Source organism: Vipera ursinii (assembly GCF_947247035.1).
Source record: "Vipera ursinii genome assembly, chromosome: 1".
NCBI lineage: Eukaryota > Metazoa > Chordata > Lepidosauria > Squamata > Viperidae > Vipera > Vipera ursinii.
Genome location: NC_139512.1, coordinates 304,072,952 through 304,096,398, shown reverse-complemented (window position 1 = coordinate 304,096,398; position 23,447 = coordinate 304,072,952). Strand labels below are relative to the sequence as shown.

The 23,447-nt window shown below is 38.7% G+C and overlaps 2 protein-coding genes across 2 annotated transcripts in view; both read right to left on the bottom strand.

The window, feature by feature from the left end:
• LIN9 (lin-9 DREAM MuvB core complex component) overlaps positions 1 to 15,850 on the bottom strand; it is a gene marked incomplete at its 5' end in the record, with an annotated part of 32,437 nt that extends 16,587 nt beyond the window's left edge. Inside the window, 6 exons of the mRNA XM_083349222.1 lie at positions 1,282 to 1,407; positions 2,097 to 2,230; positions 3,278 to 3,382; positions 5,782 to 5,876; positions 11,804 to 11,836; positions 15,772 to 15,850. Coding sequence (XP_083205348.1) covers positions 1,282 to 1,407; positions 2,097 to 2,230; positions 3,278 to 3,382; positions 5,782 to 5,876; positions 11,804 to 11,836; positions 15,772 to 15,850 — 572 coding nt within the window. The remainder of the gene's footprint in view (positions 1 to 1,281; positions 1,408 to 2,096; positions 2,231 to 3,277; positions 3,383 to 5,781; positions 5,877 to 11,803; positions 11,837 to 15,771) is intronic.
• Positions 15,851 to 22,907: 7,057 nt separating this feature from the next.
• Positions 22,908 to 23,447, bottom strand: part of PARP1 (poly(ADP-ribose) polymerase 1) — a 39,102-nt gene continuing 38,562 nt past the window's right edge. The window contains exon 23 of the mRNA XM_083349221.1: positions 22,908 to 23,397. Within this exon, the coding sequence (XP_083205347.1) occupies positions 23,313 to 23,397 (85 nt within the window). The 3' untranslated portion in view covers positions 22,908 to 23,312. The remainder of the gene's footprint in view (positions 23,398 to 23,447) is intronic.

Sequence of the window (23,447 nt, the reverse complement as noted above, 5' to 3'; positions counted from 1 at the left end):
TTTCCTTGTGACACGTCTGGCCTGTGGGCCAGCAGTTTGACACCCCTGCTCTAGAAATGCGGTAAAATGTTTTTATGAAATATTTACATGTGGAAATACTCTCTAAGTAAAGCAGCATGAACTGTTTCCTGAAGGACAAGAGCCAAATATTTATATTAAGCAATGGGAAAAAGGAAAATCCAAGCCCGCCAAAAACAAATTCACCCATTAAAGCAGGGATCTTCAACGTTGGCCCTTTTATGACTTATGGAATTCAACTCTCAGAATTCCTCAGCCAGGGTGCCTGGCTGAGGAATTCTGAGAGTTGAAGTCCACAAGTCATAAAAGGGCCAAGGTTGAAAACCCCTGCATTAAAGAAACTACAGTAATAGCTATATAACAGTGCATCAGGGCTAGGCAACATGTTGCTCTCTAGACTTTTCTGTAATTCTATTCTCATGACTACAGCATAGGGTGAAGTCAGCTGCATGTTGCTTGCTTCTAAAGTACTATTGACAGGCTATGAGAATCATGTTTTCATTTCAGTAATTAACAAATCAATTTTATGCACTGAAAGTTTTTTTTGGAAAAAACATTTTCTTTACTGCCTACTGCCTTCAGTGAGATTTATTCTTATGCAAATGTACACATGATTGCAACTCAAGTATTTTATATGACAGAGCTGGTGTCATCAGCATGTTAATGATACCTACTCCAAAATACAGAATGCTCTTACTAAACAGTTTTGAGAAGATCAAGGGTTAAGAATAGATCCACTGAAGGAGCTCTTTATTTTGATTCTCAAAGTGCTCTGACATCAAGTAATAAATGACTTTACCATTTTGGAAAATCAAAGTAGGATAACTTGTTATTGTGTTAATCAGGAATTGCATTTTTCACCTGCATAATTTTTATGCCCCAGAGAAACTAGGGGATTATGGTAAGAAATGCATTGTATATGCTGCTTTGTGATAAGGATACAGTATATTATATTAAATTTAAGACACAATGGGCCAATTTTAAAAATTTATTACCCAATTTTGTTGGACTCATTTACATAGCAACAGCTGTAAATCATATAATTTTCTATTAGATACAAAAAATGAATCAGGGTTTTTTTAAATAAAAATCCTAATAAATCATATTTTTTCATTCTCAACTAAATTTACGTAACATAATCTGTATTTTAAAAACAATCCAGCACTTTTTAAAAGGAAAAGATCAAGGAAAAGTAAATGTCACCAACCATACACACAACATAGCCTAAAAGACCTAATTCTTCAAAACACAGTAAGGTTTTACCTTCGGGGCTTTCCCATTAATCGTCTAATTTTTCCCCATTCCACTCTGGTTAATTTCCTTGTTTTCAGATTTGGAAAAGATTCTTTCAGGCAAACACAAAAGTCGTTATCTCCTTCAAACAATGGCCTATTAAACACAAGTGATATTCTGTCACTATAGGCACAAATGTTTTTGGGAATTATGTAATAATATGTTCAGGCAAATGTAAATTAAGTGTAACTTAAAAGTAAATTTTGATTCCTAAATCTGTGAGGAATGAACAGTTACCAATTTAATGTAATATTTAACAGCTTTAATTTATAATTATTACTCATAACTAGATACAAAATGTTAAAATATTTTACTATATTTTCCCCTATATGCATATATTTTTACTCTCTCTCTCTCTCTCTCTCTCTGTATATACTGTACTAGATACTGTATGCAGTACATGCTGTTATCTGTTAGAAATCAATTCAAGGTACAATATATAATTGCTTATGCTATGAAGCTAAGCAGATATGGGTCTGAACGGTACTTTGATGGCACATGTTCAGGGAATACTAGAGATTCAGCTAGATTGAGAAGCCAAAAATGTATCCTCTAGATCTGGGAAAAAACATTTCCAGATTGCTGTCAAGAAAGAAACATATACATGACTATGAAGTCACAAGAAATTGAGGTTGATAAGAGTTTTCTCTATTATTTATTTTTTATTTTGACAATATTTAAAGTTTACCAGCAAAGTTGTTTTAACAATATTAAATACCATCAAATATATTTTGCTATATTTCTATGAGTTAAATTTTGAGTAGTAAATGAAAAGTCATACATACTTATCTATATTTGAATAGAACCATTCATATATACACCATTTGTGGGCCTTAGGAAGTTTGAGTAAATTACGTAGCCGCAAACCAATCTTTTGTGATGCTTTTTTGTCTGGTGTTGGTACTGTTACAGTAAATTTCTAAGTAACAAAGATAAACAGAGGCTTATTAATATATGACATTTAAGCATTTAAAGTGAAATATTAATAATCAATAGAGGTTTGCATTTTTTGGATTTTATCTACCATATAAAATACAATAATCTGCAAATGTATAGCTTTTTTACATATTTTTTAACACCTCAATGTAGTGTTAGCTCCAATTAGTAACTTCCACAAAAGGACAGGCTCATCTATCCATAGAAGATTGTTATATAATGATGGCTCAATCAGGAAAGGAAAGTGAAAAGCTTCTTCCAATCTCCCTATGCTCTTGCTTTGGAATGAGTATCATCCCCTTAGAACAGTGAAGCCGAACCTATGTCATGCGCATGAAAAGTGACACGCCACACCATTTTGGGTGACAGACTATTATTCACCAACATCCAATAACCTGCCCCATTCTCACATAATTTTCCAAAGCTCCTGAGGCTGCACAAGAACGGGGTGTGCTCTTGCGCAGCCTCCAGAAATTGCACAGCGTACAAAAAATCAGTGAGAACAAGGAATCCTTTTGCACTGTTTTTGAAGGCTGCAGAGATAGCAAAAGAGCATATTCTCCAAAGCCATTTCAAGAAGGTCGGTCTTGTGTGACCTGGAGCTGCCTTGGCTGATGGGTCACAGGGACCTGTCAAGAGAAAGAGGACATTGCTTGAGGGTAAGAGCATGCTGCAGATCCAACAGATTCTGGGGATCATACACAATTAGACTGCATTTTTTTAATTAAAGAGTGAATACTGTATGTAAGGAATTCTTTCTCTTTTGTTTGGGTTGCGTGTGTGTGACATGTCAGCAGAGTCAAGTTAAGCATTTTCCAAAGTTTTGACACTCTGAGCCTAAGAGGTTCACCATCATTATCTTAGAACATACTTTTAACAGAAGGAATGGATTACAGGTAGAACCAGCAAATTCCTTTTCTACTGGCAAAAAGTGACGCTGCTAGGTTTTTAATATAAGTATGCTCTATGTTTCACAAACTTGTTAATAAGCAACCTACTTATATATGAATGGCTTCATATATAAGAATACCTGTGGCGCCATTCCAACTCTCTGATTTCTTTTTGGTGATCTTGTATTCATTTGTCTTTCATCTTCTTCACAAAAGGAACGAGTTCGTTTGGAATTTCTGAAAGGCTGCAACCAAAAAAATACAACCAAACAAAAACTTGATTTGCAGACTGTGAGATTTCATAGTACCAGTTCCTACAGCATAGCAAGATCCTTATAATTTTTTTACTAGAGAAAAAAAGCCTTCTCTAACTTAATGTAAAGCAACAGGGACATAATTTGAGATCAAAGGAGAAAAAAGGGCAGGATGGGTGAATTCACTGATGAACATCCAGAGATCTAATTATAAGTACATGTAGCCAAATTTCTAATGAAACTCTCTGATATTCACATACATAAATCAGTAAAAAGCTTCTTACTTGCAGGAGGACTTAGTCCTCAAAAAGCAATTGAAGAGACAACAGCTTCTCTAAAGATTATCTCTCGTTGGCAATCAAGTTTCAATCTATAGTGTTGGTAAGAAGGAGAATTAAGCCCATCTGGCTATCTGACATAATACCAATAGAGGAGTAATCCAGAAGAAAATCTAGAATCAAGGAGTATTATTAGTCTTGAGACTGATACCTATGGGTCTGTTGTGTTAGATCAGGGGTCTTCAAACTTGGCCCTTTTATGACTTGTGGACTTCAACTCCCAGAATTCCTTAGCCAGCGTGCCTGGCTGAGGAATTCTGAGAGTTGAAGTCCACAAATCATAAAAGGTCCAAGTTTGAAGACCCCTGTGTTAGATGCATAAAGGTAAAGGTAAAGGTTCCCCCGCGTGCTAGTTGTTTTCGACTCTAGGGGCTGGAGCTCATCTCCGTTTCAAAGCCGAAGAGCCAGCGTTTGTCCGAGGACATCTCCGTGATCATGTGGGCGGCATGACTAGATGCCAAAGGCGCACGGAATGCTGTTACCTTCCCACCGTAGTGGTCCCTATTTTTCTACTTGCATTTTTACGTGCTTTCGAACTGCTAGGTGGGCAGAAGCTGGGACGAGTAACAGGCACTCACTCTGCTACGCGGCACTTGGGATTCGACCCGCCAAACTGCCGACCTTCTGATCGACAAGCTCAGCGTCCTAACCCACTGAGCCACCGTGTCCCTTGTTAGATGCATAGTTGATACCAATTATCTAACGAGAAACCCTGGGCTCATGCTCTTTCCACTTGAGAGAATAGTATTTCTCTAGTAGACTATTGATGGAAATAGAAGGGAATGAAGAAGGGTTGCTGCAGTTCCATCTATGCAATATAAACCATTTGAATTCCATCCATAATATCATTAACACTTAGTGCCGAATAATCTGTTCTCATCAAATGAAAGACTTTTAATCTTGAATATTCAATGTGGGATGGCAACATAGGGTGATGAAAAACGCTGCAACACAATAAGCCATATTTAATTCAGGTTTGGCAAAACAAATCGCTACTATATGACAAATCTAAATAATTTGCCACTTGTTCTTTGTAGCTAAAATAGGAATGGAATAAGGCAGGGGTGTTAAACTCGCAATGTCACATGACGTGTTGTGACTTTTTTTCCCCATTGCCAGCAATGGGCTGGCAGTTTGACACCCCTGCAATAAGGGATGCTGTTCCTTACTCCAACATTAACGCCTAACTCTGTTACAGTAGAAGCATCACAGTCAAATTTCCATGATCAGCATTGAATTCTACCCATGGACAAGGAGGGAAAATTCTTCTTCCAAACAGTCTTCCACATAATTTTCTTTTGTATGAAACTTAGTGGCAACCTAGAACGAGCAAGATGGCTGCAGCCAAGTTCATTGTAGAGACTAACTTCATACCTTTGAGGTACTGTATATCTGATGGATTAACTTCTATCGCAAAACAAAGTCAGTTTGCTATAGTAGTTAAAGTACTAGCTTAGAAATTGGGAGACTGTGATGCCTAGTCTCACTTTAAGCACAAAGTCAGAGGGGTGACCTTGGGTCAGTCACTCTCTCTCAGAAGCAGGCAATGACAAACCACTTCTGAAATCTTGCCAAGAAAAGCGCACGGACTTGTCCAAACAGTTGCCAAGAGTCAACACTGAAGACACAAACCAAACCAAAAAAAGATTTAAAAACCCAATTGTTCAAGGCACCTGAACAGGTAGACTTGGAGAGACCTACAATAACTTCAGAATCTGTCACCCTTACGGCTTGCTTCCTGAGAGATTTCTCAAATTAGAATGACTACAACAAGCCCTCTTGGTGAATGCCTGCCTGTACTTAGAAGCAAGATACTTTTTTAAAAAGTGTGCACAGGATTTTTCTTTCCGTTTTCATCAAAAATGTTAACTTTCCTGTTTTATAATCAAGCAAAAATAATTTGCACCCTTCATATCTTACAATGGAAGGGAAAAGAAAAGAAATAGGTTTAACTAGCTTTGTAGACTAGACCAGACAAGAACACAGTGTTTTGGAAGAATGATGGACAAACATGTATTAAATCAACTTATAAAGATAAAAGTTGCTTCTTACCATTTCTACAGTAACCCCTACATTTTTGCCTTTCCAGATGGGCGTTTTCTGCAAAGAACTGAATTTTTCATTCCATGTATTTGATAAACTTCCCTCTGTTATGAATAAGTTATATGGTTTAAATATAATTCCTTTTACAAATTATACATATTCTTAATATTAAAATATGAATTATGTCAATTACATTCTTATTCTGGGCATTTACATTAAATAAATTTCAAGTTATATGATTTCATTTCAACCCTAGCAGTATATTTTCAGAAACAATTTTTCAGCTTTCTTTGCTCTTAAACCCAATCAATTATATTTGTATTCTTACACCTGATTTTTATTTTCAGATTAAATTATTCCTCCCTCCCCCATAAAGGGAGGGGGGGAGTAGCATTTGCTTCACAATGATCCATCAGGGGCAAACTTGCTAATATGCCCCGGACCAAATTGGACAGTGGTATCTGCAGGATGTGTGGAAAATAAAGCAAGACTGTAATTGTGGCAATAGAAACCCTACATCTTTGGTATGTGTATCAACGTTGCAAACATGCACAAAAGGGTGAAACATTGATTGTCGCATTGCAACCATCATCTTGAAACCCCCCCATCTGATATTTATTTATTTATTTGTTTTATATACCGCCCTTCTCCCGGAGGACTCAGGGCGGTGTACAGAGCAATAAAGTAAGAATACAATAAAGCAATAAAGTGAGAAAATTTTAAAACCCAAATCCATCAGGCCAGGCCGGCTTGTTGGAATAGATAAGTTTTTAGATCACGCCGGAAGGAGCAAAGGTCGGGGGCCATCCGGATTTCAGCTGGTAAGCGGTTCCAAAGGATTGGCGCACCCACCGAGAATGCTCTCCCCCTGGGGGTCACCAGCCGACATTCTCTGACCGGTGGCACCCTGAGGAGGCCCTCTCTGTGGGAGCGCACAGGACGGAGGGATGTTGATGCCGGCAGTAGGTGCTCCCGTAGGTAATCTGGACCCACGCCATGTAGGGCTTTGTATGTCATCACTAGCACCTTGAATTTCACCCGGAAGGCAACTGGAAGCCAGTGCAGCTCACGGAGCAGAGGTGTAATATGGGAGTATCGGGAGACCCCCAAAAGCACTCGTGCAGCTGCACTCTGCACCAGCTGAAGCTTCCGAGTGGTTCTCAAGGGCAGCCCCATGTAAAGAGTGTTGCAGTAGTTAAGACGAGAGGTCACAAGTGCATGGGTGACTGTACGCAAGGCATCCAGGTCCAGATAGGGTCGCAGCTGGCGCACCAGGCGAACCTGGGCGAAGGCCCCTCTAGTCACAGCTCCTATATGATCTTCTAAGGAGAGCTGTGAATCTAAGAGGACACCCAGATTGCGAGCCTTATCTACGGGGGGTAATAACTCGCCCCCGATATTAAGAGATGGAATAATCTGAATATCCTGACATGCCGGTATGTACAGCCATTCAGTCTTGTCCGGGTTGAGTTGAAGCCTGTTCCTCCCCATCCATTCCCAGACCGCTTCCAGGCAACGGGACATCACGTCGAGGGCATCACTGATGTGGTTTGGGGTCGAGATGAAAAGCTGGGTGATACTGCTGCAACTGGCATCAACTTTGTATAAACATTGATTTTAATTCACAAAGTTAGAACTTATCAGCCGGAAGTGCTGTGTGGCATAGTGTAACTTGGGCTGGTAATTTTGTGCAACCCGTTTTTTAACTAACAACTTATGTGAAAGCCTAGTTAACCAAAACTCTGATGGCCTGTGGAGAAAAACCTATGATGAAAATTATAGCATATGGCAGAATAGAAAAGAAATGGGAAATACGTAATAGATCTGAATTAATCTTATGAAATAAAGTTCATCAACTAAGTGGAAGTGAACGTTTGGTTTAACTGAAAAGGCTAAAATGCATAGAATGTATAGTGGATATAAAAGTCTACACATTCTTAAAATGTCAGGTTTTTGAGATGAAAAAAGGAGACCAAGTTAAATTACTTTAGATATTTTTCCACCCTTAATAACATATAAGAGATACAATTCAATTGAAAAACAAGCTCTAATAAAAAAACTTACATAATGTGGTAGCATTAAGTCTGCACACTTATAGGTAGGGATGTGGCTGTGTTCAGAATTAAACAATCACATTCAAACTGATGTTAAATAGTAGTCAGTACACACCTGCCAGGAGCTGAAGGAATTTCTGGCAAGTACTGGGTACGTACTACATGTGACAATAATTTAAGGGATTCTTCATATGTCTGGGCTATGGGGAAGGAAGGCAAGATGGAAGTCTTTTCTTACAAAGAAAAACATCCAAGCCTGGCTGGATTTACAAAAACGTATATCAAGTCTGACAAAAGCACATGGAAAAATGTGTTATTGGCTGATGAGACCAAGGTTGAACTTTTATGGCCATAATTCTAAAGTGTATGTTTGGTGCAAAAACAAGAGTGCACATCAGCAAAAGTACACCATACCCACAGTGAAGCATGGTGGTGGCAGCATTATGCTTTGTACTTTTGGAACAAGAATTATGACAGTTCCAAATTTCAGTCAATTTTGGCACAAGATGTTCAAGCCTCTGCTAAAATACTGAAGATGAAGAGGAATTTCACATCTCGGTGACCCAAAACTTACCTCCAAATCAACAAAATAATAGCTTCACCAGAAGATCAAAGTTTTGGAGCCAACTAAAGCCTGGACCTGAACCTAACTAAAAATCTGTGGGGGTGACCCGAAGAAGGCTGTGCACAAGAGATGCCCTTGCAATCTAACAGATTTGGAGCGCTTGTGCAAGGAAAAGTAGGCAAAGATTCCCCAAGGCTGATGTATCACACTGACTGAATGCTGTCATAAATCAAAAGATGCTTCAATCAAGCATTAGTTTAAGGGTGTGCACCTTTATGCAACCATGTTATTATAAGTTTTTTATTGTTATTTTCTCTTCAGTTTGTTTTTCAAATGAATTGTACACCTTATATCTTATATGAAAGATGGAAAAAATTCTGATGTGATTTATCTGAGTGTGATTTTTTTTGCATCTCAAAAACCTGCCATTTTAACGGGGGTGTATAGACTTTCTATATCCACTGTATATTGAGAAAGAAAATATATTTAACTGCAAGGAAAGTACTGTGGCTATAGGCAGAAGAAAGAAATTATCAAGACTGAAAGAGGCAAAAAAGTGCAAAGTAATTTTGATGGAAATAAAAAGTTGTTTTGAAATTAATTGCATGAAGAGAGATAAATAAGGAGTCTCCAGCACTCCATAAAATGATGAAGGATGAAACTGAAATGACGAATTCTGGTGTGAGTATTTTAAACATTTGTATCGGAATAATAGTGACATATTGAAAAGTGGAATTTAAACAAATGCTGTAAATGATAGCATGGAAGAAAAAAAGCAATGGTGAACCCTGTGTAGGAGTCTTGAATATGGTAAAGCTAGGCGTTGATGATGTACTAGAGAAATAAATTTAAATGCTTGAGAAGTGACTGTGTGACTCGTTTAAGGTGATCACATGACCCCAGGACACTGTAATTGTTATAAATATGAGTCAATCGCCAAGCGTCTGAATTTTGATCATATGTCCAAGGAGATGCTACAACTGTCTTAAGTGTGAAATATGATCATAAGTCACTTTTCCAGTGCCATTGTAGCTTTGAATGGTCACTACCGTAAATGAACTGTTGTAAGTTGAGGACTACCTGTATTGTACATGGACTATTCAGTTAATTGTATCTGGAAGGTTTTGGCAGAATTCTGATTGAAAGGGAATGTTAGATGATAATGAACAAAATCTGGAACGTGCACTGTGCTTTCTGTTTGGCAGGAGATGTACAGACTTGATTCGTTCTTCTTCAGCTCATTAAAAACATATACAAAAGAATATTATATACTAGTTGATTCATAGGAAGTGTATGATAAAGTGAATACCTTGATTTGTGGAATTTTTGTGTGAATACAGACTTGAATGTTAATTACTGAATGCACAAAAATGTTACATGATAGAAATAGACTGTATGTGAGAACTGAATGCTTAATAAATGGCTCAACATTGGATGGGGGTAAGGAAGAGATGTCTCATGTTTACTCATGCTTAATGTAATTATGAATGAATATGGAACATTTGTGTTGAAATTAGAAGTGTATTTATCTGGGATGTGAATGCGTATTCAGTTTTATATCCATGTAATGCTGTATTGTTGGTCAAGGACCCAAATGATTGTAGCACAAATAGCAATCACACTTAGATTTAAATACTGCTTCATAGTGCTTTACAGCATTCTCTAAGCAGTATTAGGTTGTATGATACAACAAATCAATTATAGTCATATAATTTTTATAGGATTATAAAAATTAATTTTTCAAAGGCCATAGCAGAGAAATAGTGTTTACATAAATGTTTTTTATAAATATTGAAAACAACATAGGATTATGTATTTTGCTTTTGTAAAATATGGGAAAGTGGATGGAAAAATTTATAATATACAAATGTTGATAGAATGGTTGTGAGCAGTATGTAGTCTGTACAAAGAATGAATGTTTGTTGAAAGAAGTGAAAACAGCTATGCATGTTAGCTGTGTACTTTATTATATAGGAAAGAGAGTTCGGTATGCCAGAAGAAATATAAAAGCTGAATGCAATGAGAATAAAATACTAAGATACTAAATAGTATCAAGAATGAATAGTGGGTTGAATACAAATCAGTACAAAAGAAGCATGCTGAGATGGTTTGATCAAATAAAAGGAATGACTCATAAAATATACTAAATATGACAACGGAAAAAATCCAGAAAATCAGCTGGAGGAGTTAATGAAATTCTTTTCTTACCTCATGCCTTGCATTACTTTGGCTTACTTTTTTAGGATGTGGCATAATATTGCTTACCCCAAAAAGGAAGAGGTGTGTGTGTGTGTGTGTGTGTGTGTGTTTAAATGTTTTCTCTTTCCAGTCTGAGGGGGAATCCTGAGCATTTTAGGGGAAAAATATAATATTCATTTCAAAATGATGGATTACAGTACTTTTTAAAGTAGAGTTTAAAATGATACATTTGATTTTTAATGCAGAATTTAAAAAAATATTGAGTTAAAGTTTCAAATTTCTTAAGATACAATATTCAAAGAAAAAATAATTTTGATATTTAAATGGACCCCAAATTTTCCATTTCATGCCTATGAAAGCAAAATTGGAAACTCTTCTCAATTTATTTATCTTCACATTCTTATTTCTATACAGGAAAACTATCTAGAAATGTATTGCAGAATAAATACATATTTATTATTCAGATAAATTCATTTCATATTTTTCTTGCATAGTTGTTCCACAAAACTTTCCAGAATGAAAATTTTAACTATTGTTGTTTTACCCATTAATTTATTTGCCTTCGTTTATTATTTATTGGCTGTTTTCACAGAAATACTGAATATGTCTGCTTGATCACTGGATGTTTAACAGAAAAGCAGCATATACAAAAATAAAATAAACACAGCATAATAAATTGAAGTTCATTACACACATGCTTACACACAGATGCACATACTCAATTTCTCCACAAATGCCATCCTCTGTAAATACATTCCAGCTAATCTGATGTCATCTGAAGTTAAACGTTTTGAGTTGAGCTTGATTCAATAAATATAATCACTTGACTCCATATTTATATATAGTCACTTTATGCACATTTATCCTACAACTTCTCTCTCATTCAAATACTAGTTGGTGCCAATTTTGCTTTGTACAAGGCTAACCAATTGCTGCTACAAATGAGTAGGCAACTTATAAAATGGGTTCATACAACTCATTAAATCATGACTTGCTTGGGCTCACTATGATGCATAAACCCAGGCACTTCACTTGCAAATTATGGTTTTATGATTGATGCTATGTGAACAAAGCTACTGTATCTTGTCCAACAAACTATGGTTAAAAATACTGCAGCTTGTGCAATGTATACATTCAGTCATAATACTCCTTAAACAAGAATTTTGTAAAATTCACGAACACTGTATATGAAGAAATAATCTGGTTGTCCTACCTTTCAAACTAACCAAGGCTTTTGCTGATGAACCTGAAACAAATAACAAAACTCAATAAAGTCATGTTATTTCTAATAATAAAGTTATTAGTCTTGCTGCATTTACATCTGACAAATTTAAGAGCTCAGTCTTTAAATTCATTAGTTGAGAACAGGTTCAAAGACATTATATTATTCTAGATGGATCCAATCCAAGCCTTTCAAGTAGGCTAGCACTGAAGTTAGCACTGCTAATTTATCATTTCCCCAAATTTACACAACTTCTGCTTAGTCAGCATGGCACAGCAAAATTAAGGATGAAATGGTAGATTTGCTATTCCACTTTTCTGTACTCACTGTTAATATATTGACTTCGTATTTTGATGTTAAAAAGACAGCATTTAAGTCATATATATATAGATGTAAACTGATTTTAGAACATTTACAGACTCGTATTGTATACAAATAAATATAACTCTGGAAATCTACAGCTTTATAAAAAATATTTTAATGTTGCAAAAAAGCAACATTAAAATGTAAAACAAAATTAAAATGTAAAACAAAACACCAGCAGCATAGTAGTATAAATTAATGTATATTAAATCACAGTTTGATGCTATAGGGCTTTGTGCTTGCTTATTTCTCAAATTATAATAAACTTGTTACATTCAAATGGTCACACCATAAATTTTACTTCCCTGCAAATCAGGATCAAAGTCATCAATGGATAATCTGTTTTATTACCATACATTTATTGCAATTTCATACAAGGTATAACAGAGGATGACCACAAAGGAAACTTTCAGTGGAGTTTGAATGTATATTGTTTATTCAACATTACAGAAGATGCTTTAGTATCTCTTTAGTTTTACTATAATACTGTTATATTATTTGAGTGTGTAGATCACACTGAAATAGTAAATCTTACACATGGCTTATAAAATTTTACATTAAGGAACTGAAATAGTTCAAGATGAAATAATATAACCTACAATTGTTGGGTTTATATATCTATGCACCAGATCAGGTTTTTCTTTAAGAAGAGGAAGTTTATTTTAATATATTTTAATAATTCTCCTTTGATGAAGGATTATATCTTCACCAACAGAGTTTTAGCTCAATAACAGCAAAGATAAGATGTAGGAAGATGCAACAGTCTGTTGAATCAAGCCACTGTCCTATCTAGTCCAGTATTCTGTCAGATGCATTCCAGAAACTTACAAACATGGACAGTTACAATGCTAAACCTGAAATTATTTCTTCAGGTGGCTAACCTTAATAGAATGTTCTATAGATTGGAGAAATTTGTTAAATTAATAACCTGCCATGTTCATACTGCCAAATGATTCCATACCAACAAATAATGTATTTATTATAAGTTATTTCTATTTTATAATCACCAATTCATACATTGTTGTATTAAGCTAATAAGATGTTTCTCTATGTCATAAAGCAATGCAAGTTTTCTCAACCAGATTGGCTAATCATAAGGCTTATTTACTCAGCAATAAGAAATTGATAAACATGTCTAATACAGTCTATACAGTACTATGCTTTGCAGCCCTATTCTGGCATCCAACGTACTTCAACTTGTTTTCCTCAAAAATATATTTAGGATTTTACTTTAAATTGGGGAATTTAGATAGCAGATTGTTTGAGAATTACGGTATCTAATTTTCTAAAAATGAACTTTAATTATATGCATGTTAATTTAAACTGTCTTCTCAGTATATGGGCATGTATTTATGCAGGTGACAGCTCTAAAAAGGCTTGCTTGGTAGAATCAGAAATTCCTCAAATATTATTCTAAATCTCTGTCCTCTGAGAATCTTCATAGCCAGATGTAGAACTTAAAGTAGACTCTAATATCTAGTTTTTCCACAGCTGTGACCTCTTGTATAAGAAATATATAATCACATGAATCCCAGCCTACAAATTAAACTTCTGAACTAGAAAACCTCAGCATTTGAATTAAATCAATATCAGAAACAGGCTTTTCTAACCAGATGTTAGATTCTGGCTGTCAATTTTGTCTGGAGCTTATGAAAGCTAAACTCCAGCAATATTTACAGAAACCTAAGGTTATGTGCCTTAGGTGGTATATTTGGAATGGCATGAGATTACAATAATAATTTAGATGTGAATAAAACTTAATCTTATCTAAAACATAATTTATTCCCCATGTAGAAGAATGTTTCTAGTACATCGAAGTATCAACAAAATGTGATAGTCATGCTCTCAGCATTTCACTTAAGCAGTCTATATTGAAGTGATTTGCAGGGGATCAGAATTTCTTCTGCAATACTAGTAATGAAGAATTCAATCTTCTTAAATTACAGCGCTGAATATAAGAAGCATGGAGTGATGCAGATTTATATTTATATAAGGAAGAAGTACGCCATGCATTCAAGTCCTGATTTTAATTTAATTCCGGGAAATGATTTCCAACAAGGTCTGACAGTTGAATGTCAGGATTCTATATAAAACAAAATTAGTTCTTCATATCTGATATTTGTTCATTGCTGCTCTATCCCCAATTGTTCAGTCAGTACTTTCAGAGGTGTACCTTCGATTTTCAGTTTAAAACATTTGACTTTGCTTTCAATAATTTTGCTAGTCTACTAATTTCACCATACATATGGGGCCACTCACAATATAGTAGCATAATTTCCCAGATATAATACACAAATTGTTTAAATATATAGTATGTAGACAACCTGGACCATAAGAAAGGCTGAGCACCAAAGAATTGAGGCCTTTGAGCTATGGTGCTGGAGAAGACTCCTGTGAGTCCCTTGGACTGCAAGGAGATCAAACTGATCAGTCCTAGAGGAGATCAACCCTGACTGCTCTTTAGAAGGCCAGAACTTGAAGTTGAAACTCAAATACTTTGGCCACCTAATGAGAAGGAAGGACTCACTGGAGAAGAGCCTAATGCTGGGAAAGATTGAGGGCAATAGAAGAAGGGGACGACAGAGAATGAGGTGGCTGGATGGAGTCACTGAAGCAGTAGGCATGAGCTTAAATGGACTCCAGAAGATGGTAGAGGACAGGAAGGCCTGGAGGAACGTTGTCCTTGGGGTCACGATGGGTTGGACATGACCTCGCAATTAACAACAAATCTAGACAACCATCGAAACAGGACTACGTGTGACTTGCTTTTCTATTTACAGACCATTAAAAGATTTCTCACCTATATAAACAACACTATCATTTTGATATATAGAAGATTGGTATATACAAGAGAAGAGGTAGGCATAAACTGGTACTTAATACGCTACAGTTTCCTACGAACCAGCGCACTTCTCCTCAGAGTAAAAGTCAAACAGACAAATATCTCCAAGCATACTGGAGGCTAAAGTCATGACAACTACTTAGAAGGATGCTCACAGTAAGTAAGACAAATATCACCCTTACTTTGTTTAAGGGATGAAGCTGTACTCGCTGTCCCTGCCTACCCCAGAGAGGCGTAATGCCTCTCACTGCCCTACACAAGGCTTCTCTGCTCGATTTGTAAAAGCGTGCATTCTTCCCTGCGAAGGACGGAGCCAATCCCGGTTTCGGCCTGCTCCAAGTCTCGGGGTTCTGGGTGCGGCTCAGTCCCACCAGGAGAAGGGCAGCTTATATAATAGCGGCTTCCGGCCCTGCTCGGTTGGCCTCTCCCCCTCAACCCCCCTTCCAAACTCGAGAGAGGCCAGAGGGGAGGTCGTCAGGAAACAGCTGGGCCAGGCACCGAGAGAGAAGATTGTGACGCCGGCCCCGCGCAGCTCTGGCTCCTAACTACTACTACTACTGCTACTACTACAGCAGCAGCAGCAGCAGGAGCAACAAAAGAAGTCGCAAGCACCGGCGCAGGAGCAAGACCCAGACTATGACTCAGGACCAGGGAGCAGACGAAGGGTCCGGTAGCTAGAACCTGTATTTCAGGAGTAGGTGAGCCGGAAGGACTGGCGGAGGGGGCAGAGCGAGGGGCAGCGATCGCTACTCACTCTCGTCAGGCAGCTGATCCAACTCCGCCATCTTGAAGGAGCCGCGCCGCTTTTTCAAAGGCTGCCTGTCGCGGTGCATTGTGGGGGAGGAGACGGAGTCCTCTCTCTCGCTTGCCTGACTGGTGGGAGAAGGCGGGACGTGAGCGAGTCGCTCGATTTGCCCGGGCTCTACGAAGAACCAGGCGGGAACTCGACTGTCTCGTGCTGCTCTTCGGGCTCGGCGAAAAAAGTTGTTACAGTTTCAGGACAGTTTGACTGTTATTTTGCCATAAGGCGAGGAAACGAGTTGGGGAAAAATGGACGGCGGCATGCAGTGGCCGCATCTGGTCGCTGGCTTCATCGGTGGGTGCTCCATCACAGGAGGTTTTTAAGAGATTGGACACTTAATTTGTCTGGCATGGTACGGGGTCTCCTGCTCAGGCAGTGGGTTGGACTAGAAGACCTCTAGGGCCCCTTCCAACTCTGTTATTCTGTATTCTGGACAGCAGATTGTACAGGCAGTCCTCGATTTACAACAGTTTGTTTAGTGACTGTTCAAAGTTAAAATGGCACTAAAAAGTTACTTATGACTGGTTTTCAAGCTTCTGACTGTTGCAGCATCACCAAGGCAACATGATCAAAAATCAGACACTTGGCAATTGATTCATATTTATGACAATTGCAATGTCTTGGTGTCACTCAACATTGCTAGATATGGCACAGGTCTAATTAGCAATAAAATTGGGGCATTTGGATTTTGTATGATTTTTATAAGTGATAAAAATGCTTTTATTAGATTAGATAATCTTTATTGTCATTTTTTTACTGTAGGCACAATGGCACACATTAAAAATGAAATTTAGTTGCTTGCTCTCAAGTGTAACAACACATATTTAAACACTATACACTATATATTATATATTATATCATGATTTTTAGATGAGATCTGGCCATAATCAGATTAAAAATCACTACAGATTGAAATATAAAAATCACTGATCTTACTGTTTCAATTACAGCTATGTGCAAGAACATATGTAGGACATTGTGTCACATAAATTCATATATTTCCAGTGCTTTTTTTGTAAAAGAAAAAGGTGCCGGAACTCACACCTGTCATACAACCTGCCTTGCCTACCCTACAAGGTTCCATCCAAAAAAGGTGCCGGAATTCCATTCTGAGCGTTCTATGAGAAAAAAAGCCCTGTATATTTCACATACCCCTTTGGGTTATATGGTGTAACCTGGCACTGGCTACTGGACAAATTGTATTGATAAGATAGAATATCATCTGGGAAGGATCTGGAATATGTGTGAACTTGTTGATCCCAAGGAAGTAGATGGGGTTCTAGGATATGTAAACTCCCCAACATGTTGATTAGATTCCTACTCCATTTGGCTAGCAAAAGCTGCCAGCATGAGAGGAGGCTGGATGCAGATGGCGGTTAATATGACTTTGTGAGAGGAGATAATGCCACCTACTTTGAAAGGACATGTTGTGTGCCCCCTCCTCAATCATTCATCCTAGTTGTCTTAATTACATTTTTTTTCCAACTTCCCCTTATGGAAGGTTGCTGAAGAAATGACAGGAGAGCAAGTGAAGAAGACATCATGAAAAGCATATTATCTCAATTCTTTTTTGTCTAGCTTTAGGCCTGGTTATAGGACTTAAGACTGCATTGATTTTTGTTGACCTTGGGTTGAGATATAGTAGTGAGAGTGACCATAATAACTTGGGATACCTGCAAATATTGGAAGTGTGCGCTTTTCTCCTGAATGGGCAGTTCCAGTCGGTGAAGAGGTCAAGCTCTCAGGCAGTGGCGTAGCGTGGGTTGTCAGCACCCGGGGCAAGGCAAGTAATTTGCGCCCCCTAACCCTTGGATTTTAGCACTCAAGTCTGCCGCAGGGAGCCCCGCATCCTGGGCGTCCGCCGCACCCCCCACCCACGCCTCCCCCGGGAAAAGGGGGAAGGTCCGGCATCCCCTCCCTCACGTGCGGCAGAAGCGCCGGGACCCGAGGCCGTGCCAGGAGGCGGGCGGCGCAGCGGAGGATATACAGAACATTCAAATAGAAGGAAAATATGTGCATCAATAAGACAAAACCAGATTTACATATATTATTCCCCTCCACTTGAACATTCATAAATATATTGGAGCAATATTACTTTCCTTCCCTTACGAAGTAGGCCCAAAATTTATGAAGTTCTACTTCTATTTACAACCAATTTGACCTTAATCTACTTGGTAGATAGAGAGGCAAAGTAGTTAACAGGTGAACCAACAGCAAAGTTAAAATGTCAAAGCACTTTGTTAATAATCTATATTCTATTTTACTTCTATAAAGCCTCAAACAGCTTCTTATTTACAGTAAGTTACACTGCCTGCTCATTTCTGTATCTGTCAACTGCCCCACTCTGATAGTCAACAAGAGAAACTCCTGGGTTTATTTTTTCCTCCAAGAGAATACGGTACTGAAAAGCCATGTGGGTACAGAAGTGGGAAATCCAGTTCTAACATTTTGCTTGTAAAAGTCATAAAACAAATTCCTCCTTTCTTCCCTGGATCTCCCACTGTCCTTTCAACATCAATCAGTTGCATTTGAGTTGTTTTGAGAACGATCTCAGAGAAGTGGAGGCAATTAGAGCTCCCAGACCTGTCACTTGACCTAAAATTATTTTATTTCCTCCGAACATGGGAACGGGGGTGCCCAACCTTCCGGGAAACACCAGGATCTCCCAGGCGGGGAGCCGGGCTGCGCCAAGAGGTGGGGCTGCGGGGCAGGAGGGGGTCTTGGGGGAAGGATCTGAAGGGGATCGGAGAGCCGTTCGTGGAAGCCGCAACCCAGGAGGAGGAGAAGCGAAGGCGCAGCGCTTCCCACGGAGCAGAAAAACTCGCGAGGAAAGGCGGAGACTCGGAAGGGGAGGGGGCGCAACTGGGGGAAACCCACCTGGCTCTCCCAGGAATCCCTCCTCCCCTTCCCGCCCCTCCTATTCCCTCCCCCTCTCGCGGCATCCTTGCCCACCTGGCGCCCCTCCCCCGCCACAGGAATCCCTCCTCCCCTTTCCCCCCCCGGGGATTCCCCCCTCCTGATTGCCCTCCCCCTCTCGGAGCCTCCTTGCCCACCTGGCGCCCCTCCCCCACCAGGGGAACCTCTGCAGCCCTGGCGTAAGAGGCGTCGAGAGACCAGGAAGGGGAGATGGAGGGGCAGGAAGCTGGATTCCCAGCCCCCTTCTCCTCTCTAGGTGCAAAAACTCTGCGCTTAACTCCTCCGCTGAAGCGCTGCGGGGAGGGGGCGACTGGGGCGCCGCCGAGCAATGCTAAAGTGCTCCAAGCGGAAACAGCAAAGGACCGTCACCCTTCATGCAAAGCCCCAAGACCAAAAACTAGGATCCAGATTGAAAAGGAAAGTTGCGTGTGCCAATCTGCACCTCTAAATGCAAATTAGGAATTCGTCGCCGAGCGCGCCCCCCTAGATGTTGCGCCCGGTACGGCCGGCCCCCCCTGCACCCCCCACGCTACGCCACTGCTCTCAGGCTGTGTAGTGTAGGATGTCTTGGGGTCTCTCCTCTGCTGTTCAACATCTACATCAGATGTGTCAAACTCGCAATGTCACGTGATGTCGCACGACATATCGGAACTATTTACCCATGATGTGGCGGGCTGGCAGTTTGACACCCCTGATCTACATGAAGCTACTGGGGAAAATCATCCCTTGGATGGAGTTGCACTCCTGCATGTAAATCAGTTCTGCAATCTGGATTTTTTCCTGGATTCATAGCTCTTTTAGGAGGAACAGGTAAAGATGTGGTCAAAAGGACCTGCACAGCTTCACTTTATGTGCCAATTGCAGCTATTCCCAAACTAGGAGTTATTGTTGACAAACCTGTCACCTCAAGCTTGGCTTGTGGCGCGATGGTTAGAATGCAGTACTGCAGGCTACTTCTGCTGACTTCTGGCAGTTTGATTCTCACTGGCTCAAAGTTGACTCAGCCTTCCATCCTTCTGAGATTGGTAAAATGAGGACCCAGATTGTTGGGGGCAATATGCTGGCTCTGTAAACTGCTTAGAGAGGGCTGTAAAACACTGTGAAGCGGTATATAAGTCTTAAGTGCTATGGCCATCCATGTTGTCCTCTATAAATGAAAATGTCCTAAATTATCTTTCTTGTATTTAAAGAGCATAAATTGATTTAAAAGCAGGCAAACTGCCGGCCCATCATACTGAAACCGCGCCCACCCCATTGCTGGCAATGGGAAAAAAGTCGTGCAACGTCACAAGTTTGACATGCCTGTTTTAAAGGATAGGATGTATACAGACATTAAGCAATCTTTCTGAGGTTTATTTGGGTGTCATGAATACTGATTATAATTCAGAGCTACTGATAGCAATGCCTACATTCTCATTCTCATTATTGAAGCTAGATTAATATGGATTTTGCATGGACTTGCAAGAAATTACCATTTGGCAAATGCAGCATGAAGCCAATTATCTTTCCAAAGAGGTGCAGATTTTTTGTTGCCACGGGTTAACTTCTGACCACAGACAACTCTTTTTGTCCTATGAAGCTATAAAAAGATTTATCTCCCACATATTTCTACAAGGACAGTTGAAAAAAAATCTGTATTTTAAAAAAATAAATCCTCAAATAGGAAGAAAAAATGGAAAGAATGTGCTTCCTTGAATGTTTAGAGGAAAGCCAAGATATAAATTTAATAATTAACAACCCATATGGTCTTTTCTGTCAGCATTACCAGAAAGTTTGCCATCTTCTGGGACTTTTCAAAGATTCCCTTGTCTGTCAACATCTAATCAGGGTGAAACCTCCTAGCTATGCCAGCTGCTGAGGTGTAACTGCTTAGCTATATATCCCAACAAACAATTGGAAATGTAGCTACACACAGTGAACTCTTCTGTTCAAGATCAATAAAATGTAATCATCCATGTCAGGATCGCACTATGATCTTCCAGAGGACCCCCTGCTCAAAAGTAATTTGCAATTTACATCCCAATTACCCTTTTAAACTATATGTATAATTAGTGCTTTTTTTGTGAAAGAAAAAGGTGCCGGAACTCACACGTGTCATACAACCCGCCTTGCCTACCCTACAAGGTTCCATCCAAAAAAAGGTTCCGGAACGCCGTTCTGAGCGTTCTATGAGAAAAAAAGCCCTGTGTATAATAATGCCTGGGCAATCTAAGTAAGATCCTGGAATCCTTGCCTTATAACATTTATAGATAGCTGAGCATTAATCTCTATATACTTCTCTTCCTATTAGGTCCTGTTTTGTCTGTTAATCATGTGAAGTGACAAAATTAAGTACACGTTACCAGAATAAATCATGTATAAGAAAAATACTTACATGTTTTATACAGATCATAGATAAAAAGGTGGTTCTTAGAGCAGAAATTTTAGGACATAACTGGTCCTAAATAATCTATTACAGTACATAACTGCCTTTCTATTGCACAGAGATATTGATCTTTTATTTTTATTTCAAAGCATAGAGGTCTGAAAATTCAAGTTAGTTAAAACTTTCACATGTGTACAACTAGTTCACCATTTATTATTTTATTTAGTGTGCAGTTTACCTTTGCAGCAAAGTTCATTTCATTTCTATTCTGATTGTTACAAGACAAAGCTGCAGTTGAGCCATAAAATGGAAAAAAGCAAGGTCGAACATGAGGAATTACTTTCTTGTAGTGAATTAAAATGATGTGTGGGCATTATGTGGCTACATGGGTTTGGCAAAGAAGTATCAGCTTCTTCAGTGTTATCATTGATTTGCCATTCACTCTGACTAGCCATTAAGTGTACTTCCTTTTGACAGTTGGTGACTAAATATCATGTTTGGGATGCAAAGCCATAGTAAAAACAGGTCCAACTCTGTGTGTTATTATAAAACTTAATGCAAGGTAAAATTGTGCACAAAGACTGGAAGGAACCAAAACATCTGTATCTATGGCTGTAACACATGCCTACAATTGTTTTACAAGCCTACAACTTGGGGCCAGGTTATTTGACAGACCGCCTCTCCCAATATCTACCCAGCCCACCAGAGCAGGAAGGCAGAGTATTTTGCAGGTCCAACTATCGAGCAAGTACATTTGGTGGTACTTAGGAAAAGGGTTTTCTCTATGGTAGTTCTCTCGCTTTGGCACATCATTACCCCAGAGATAAGATTGGCCCACACACTGTTTTTCTGCAAGATCTTGAAGATATGGTTGTGCCTGTGGGCTTGGGGACCCCATTTGGAATGAATCATGTGTCTTGATTGATTCTGTTGCCACCATGGTTAAATTGTGAATTTTTAATGTACATTACGCAATCTGTGAGAGCTGGGCAGCTATAATTATTTGTTAAATAAATAAAAGGGCAACATAATTATTCTGGAGTTTGATATTGCAGCTGGGCATGATCTGTAAGAAACATGCAACCCAATGTCAGAGAATGGTAGTAGTGTGCAAAGCAGTACAGTAGGTGCCTTACTCCTCACATGATGCAGCATGCAAAGTACTTGTTTTTTAATGAAGAAATATAGCAATAGAGAAACAGATTGCTAAGTTGTGGGTGTAGAAATGAAAATTATTTCTTCCTCCTCATCAACAAGTCTGCTAAAGATAACGGGAAAGGAAGGAGGTGTACATATGTAAGAATGAATGGCATCTATGAGTACATGAGGGGGATATGCATATTAGGGCTTTGCATCTTTCAAAAATAATTTGAAAAATACTTCAAACCTCATGCAAACAACCACAGCTATCATTCATAAAACAGCTCTTCTAATTTAGGCTTCTGCACAAGCGTGAAAGCATTATGGCAGAGTCAAAACATTAAAGTTAATGTAGTTTTGGTGATACTATCATCTTTTTTTCAGGGTCACACAAAAGCCTGCAATAAGACAATTATTTTAATGAATGGTAGAGAGGTGCTATGCTTGTGCTAGGTCTGTAGCACTTTTTTTGAAACATGCTAGATTCCACACATGCCTGAGCACACTCACTTTTCCCAGCATGCAGCATAAAAGCAAAGTTGCCAACTCCAAAAAGATTGCTGCTCCTTCTATACACAATCATCTAACACAGTTGTTTACTAAGCAATAGGTTAGGATTGGTTCCATAAACATTACACTTGACTTCTTACCCTTATACAGAAGTACTGTATTTTGCATACAAGAAAACATTAGTATGAAAGTAGCTTTTATTTTTACTTCAAAATAAACACATTAACATTTATTCAGAATACAAATTAAGGAAGATTTGAAAAAGAAGAAAAGCAGTGTGTAAATGATTCTAAATTTGTCTTCCTTGTCTCTTTTACTAAAAGTTTAATTCAAGGGTTATTGACTTCCCCTCCCTTTTGGGGGAGTGGGGGTTGTTGTTAGTTAAAGATGTACAGTATGTCCAAACTAGAATAAGCCCAGTGGCAGAAGGAGAAGAAAAGGTGGGGAGGAAGCACAAATATTGCTCATAACATTTTTCATCTAATCTTGCATATTTATCAAAAAGATAAAATAAAGGAGGGGTTCAAAAACATTTGTATTATTAATTCCAAGAAGCTGATCTTCACCAAAGAGTTGTATACTTATAGTTGAACTTTAATTTCAGCAGATACTTCAGTTTTACCTGAGCAATATCATAGACAATGTATCTGAAGAAATGAACGAATGAAGGAAAAAAACAAGTCATTTTTGCTGTGTT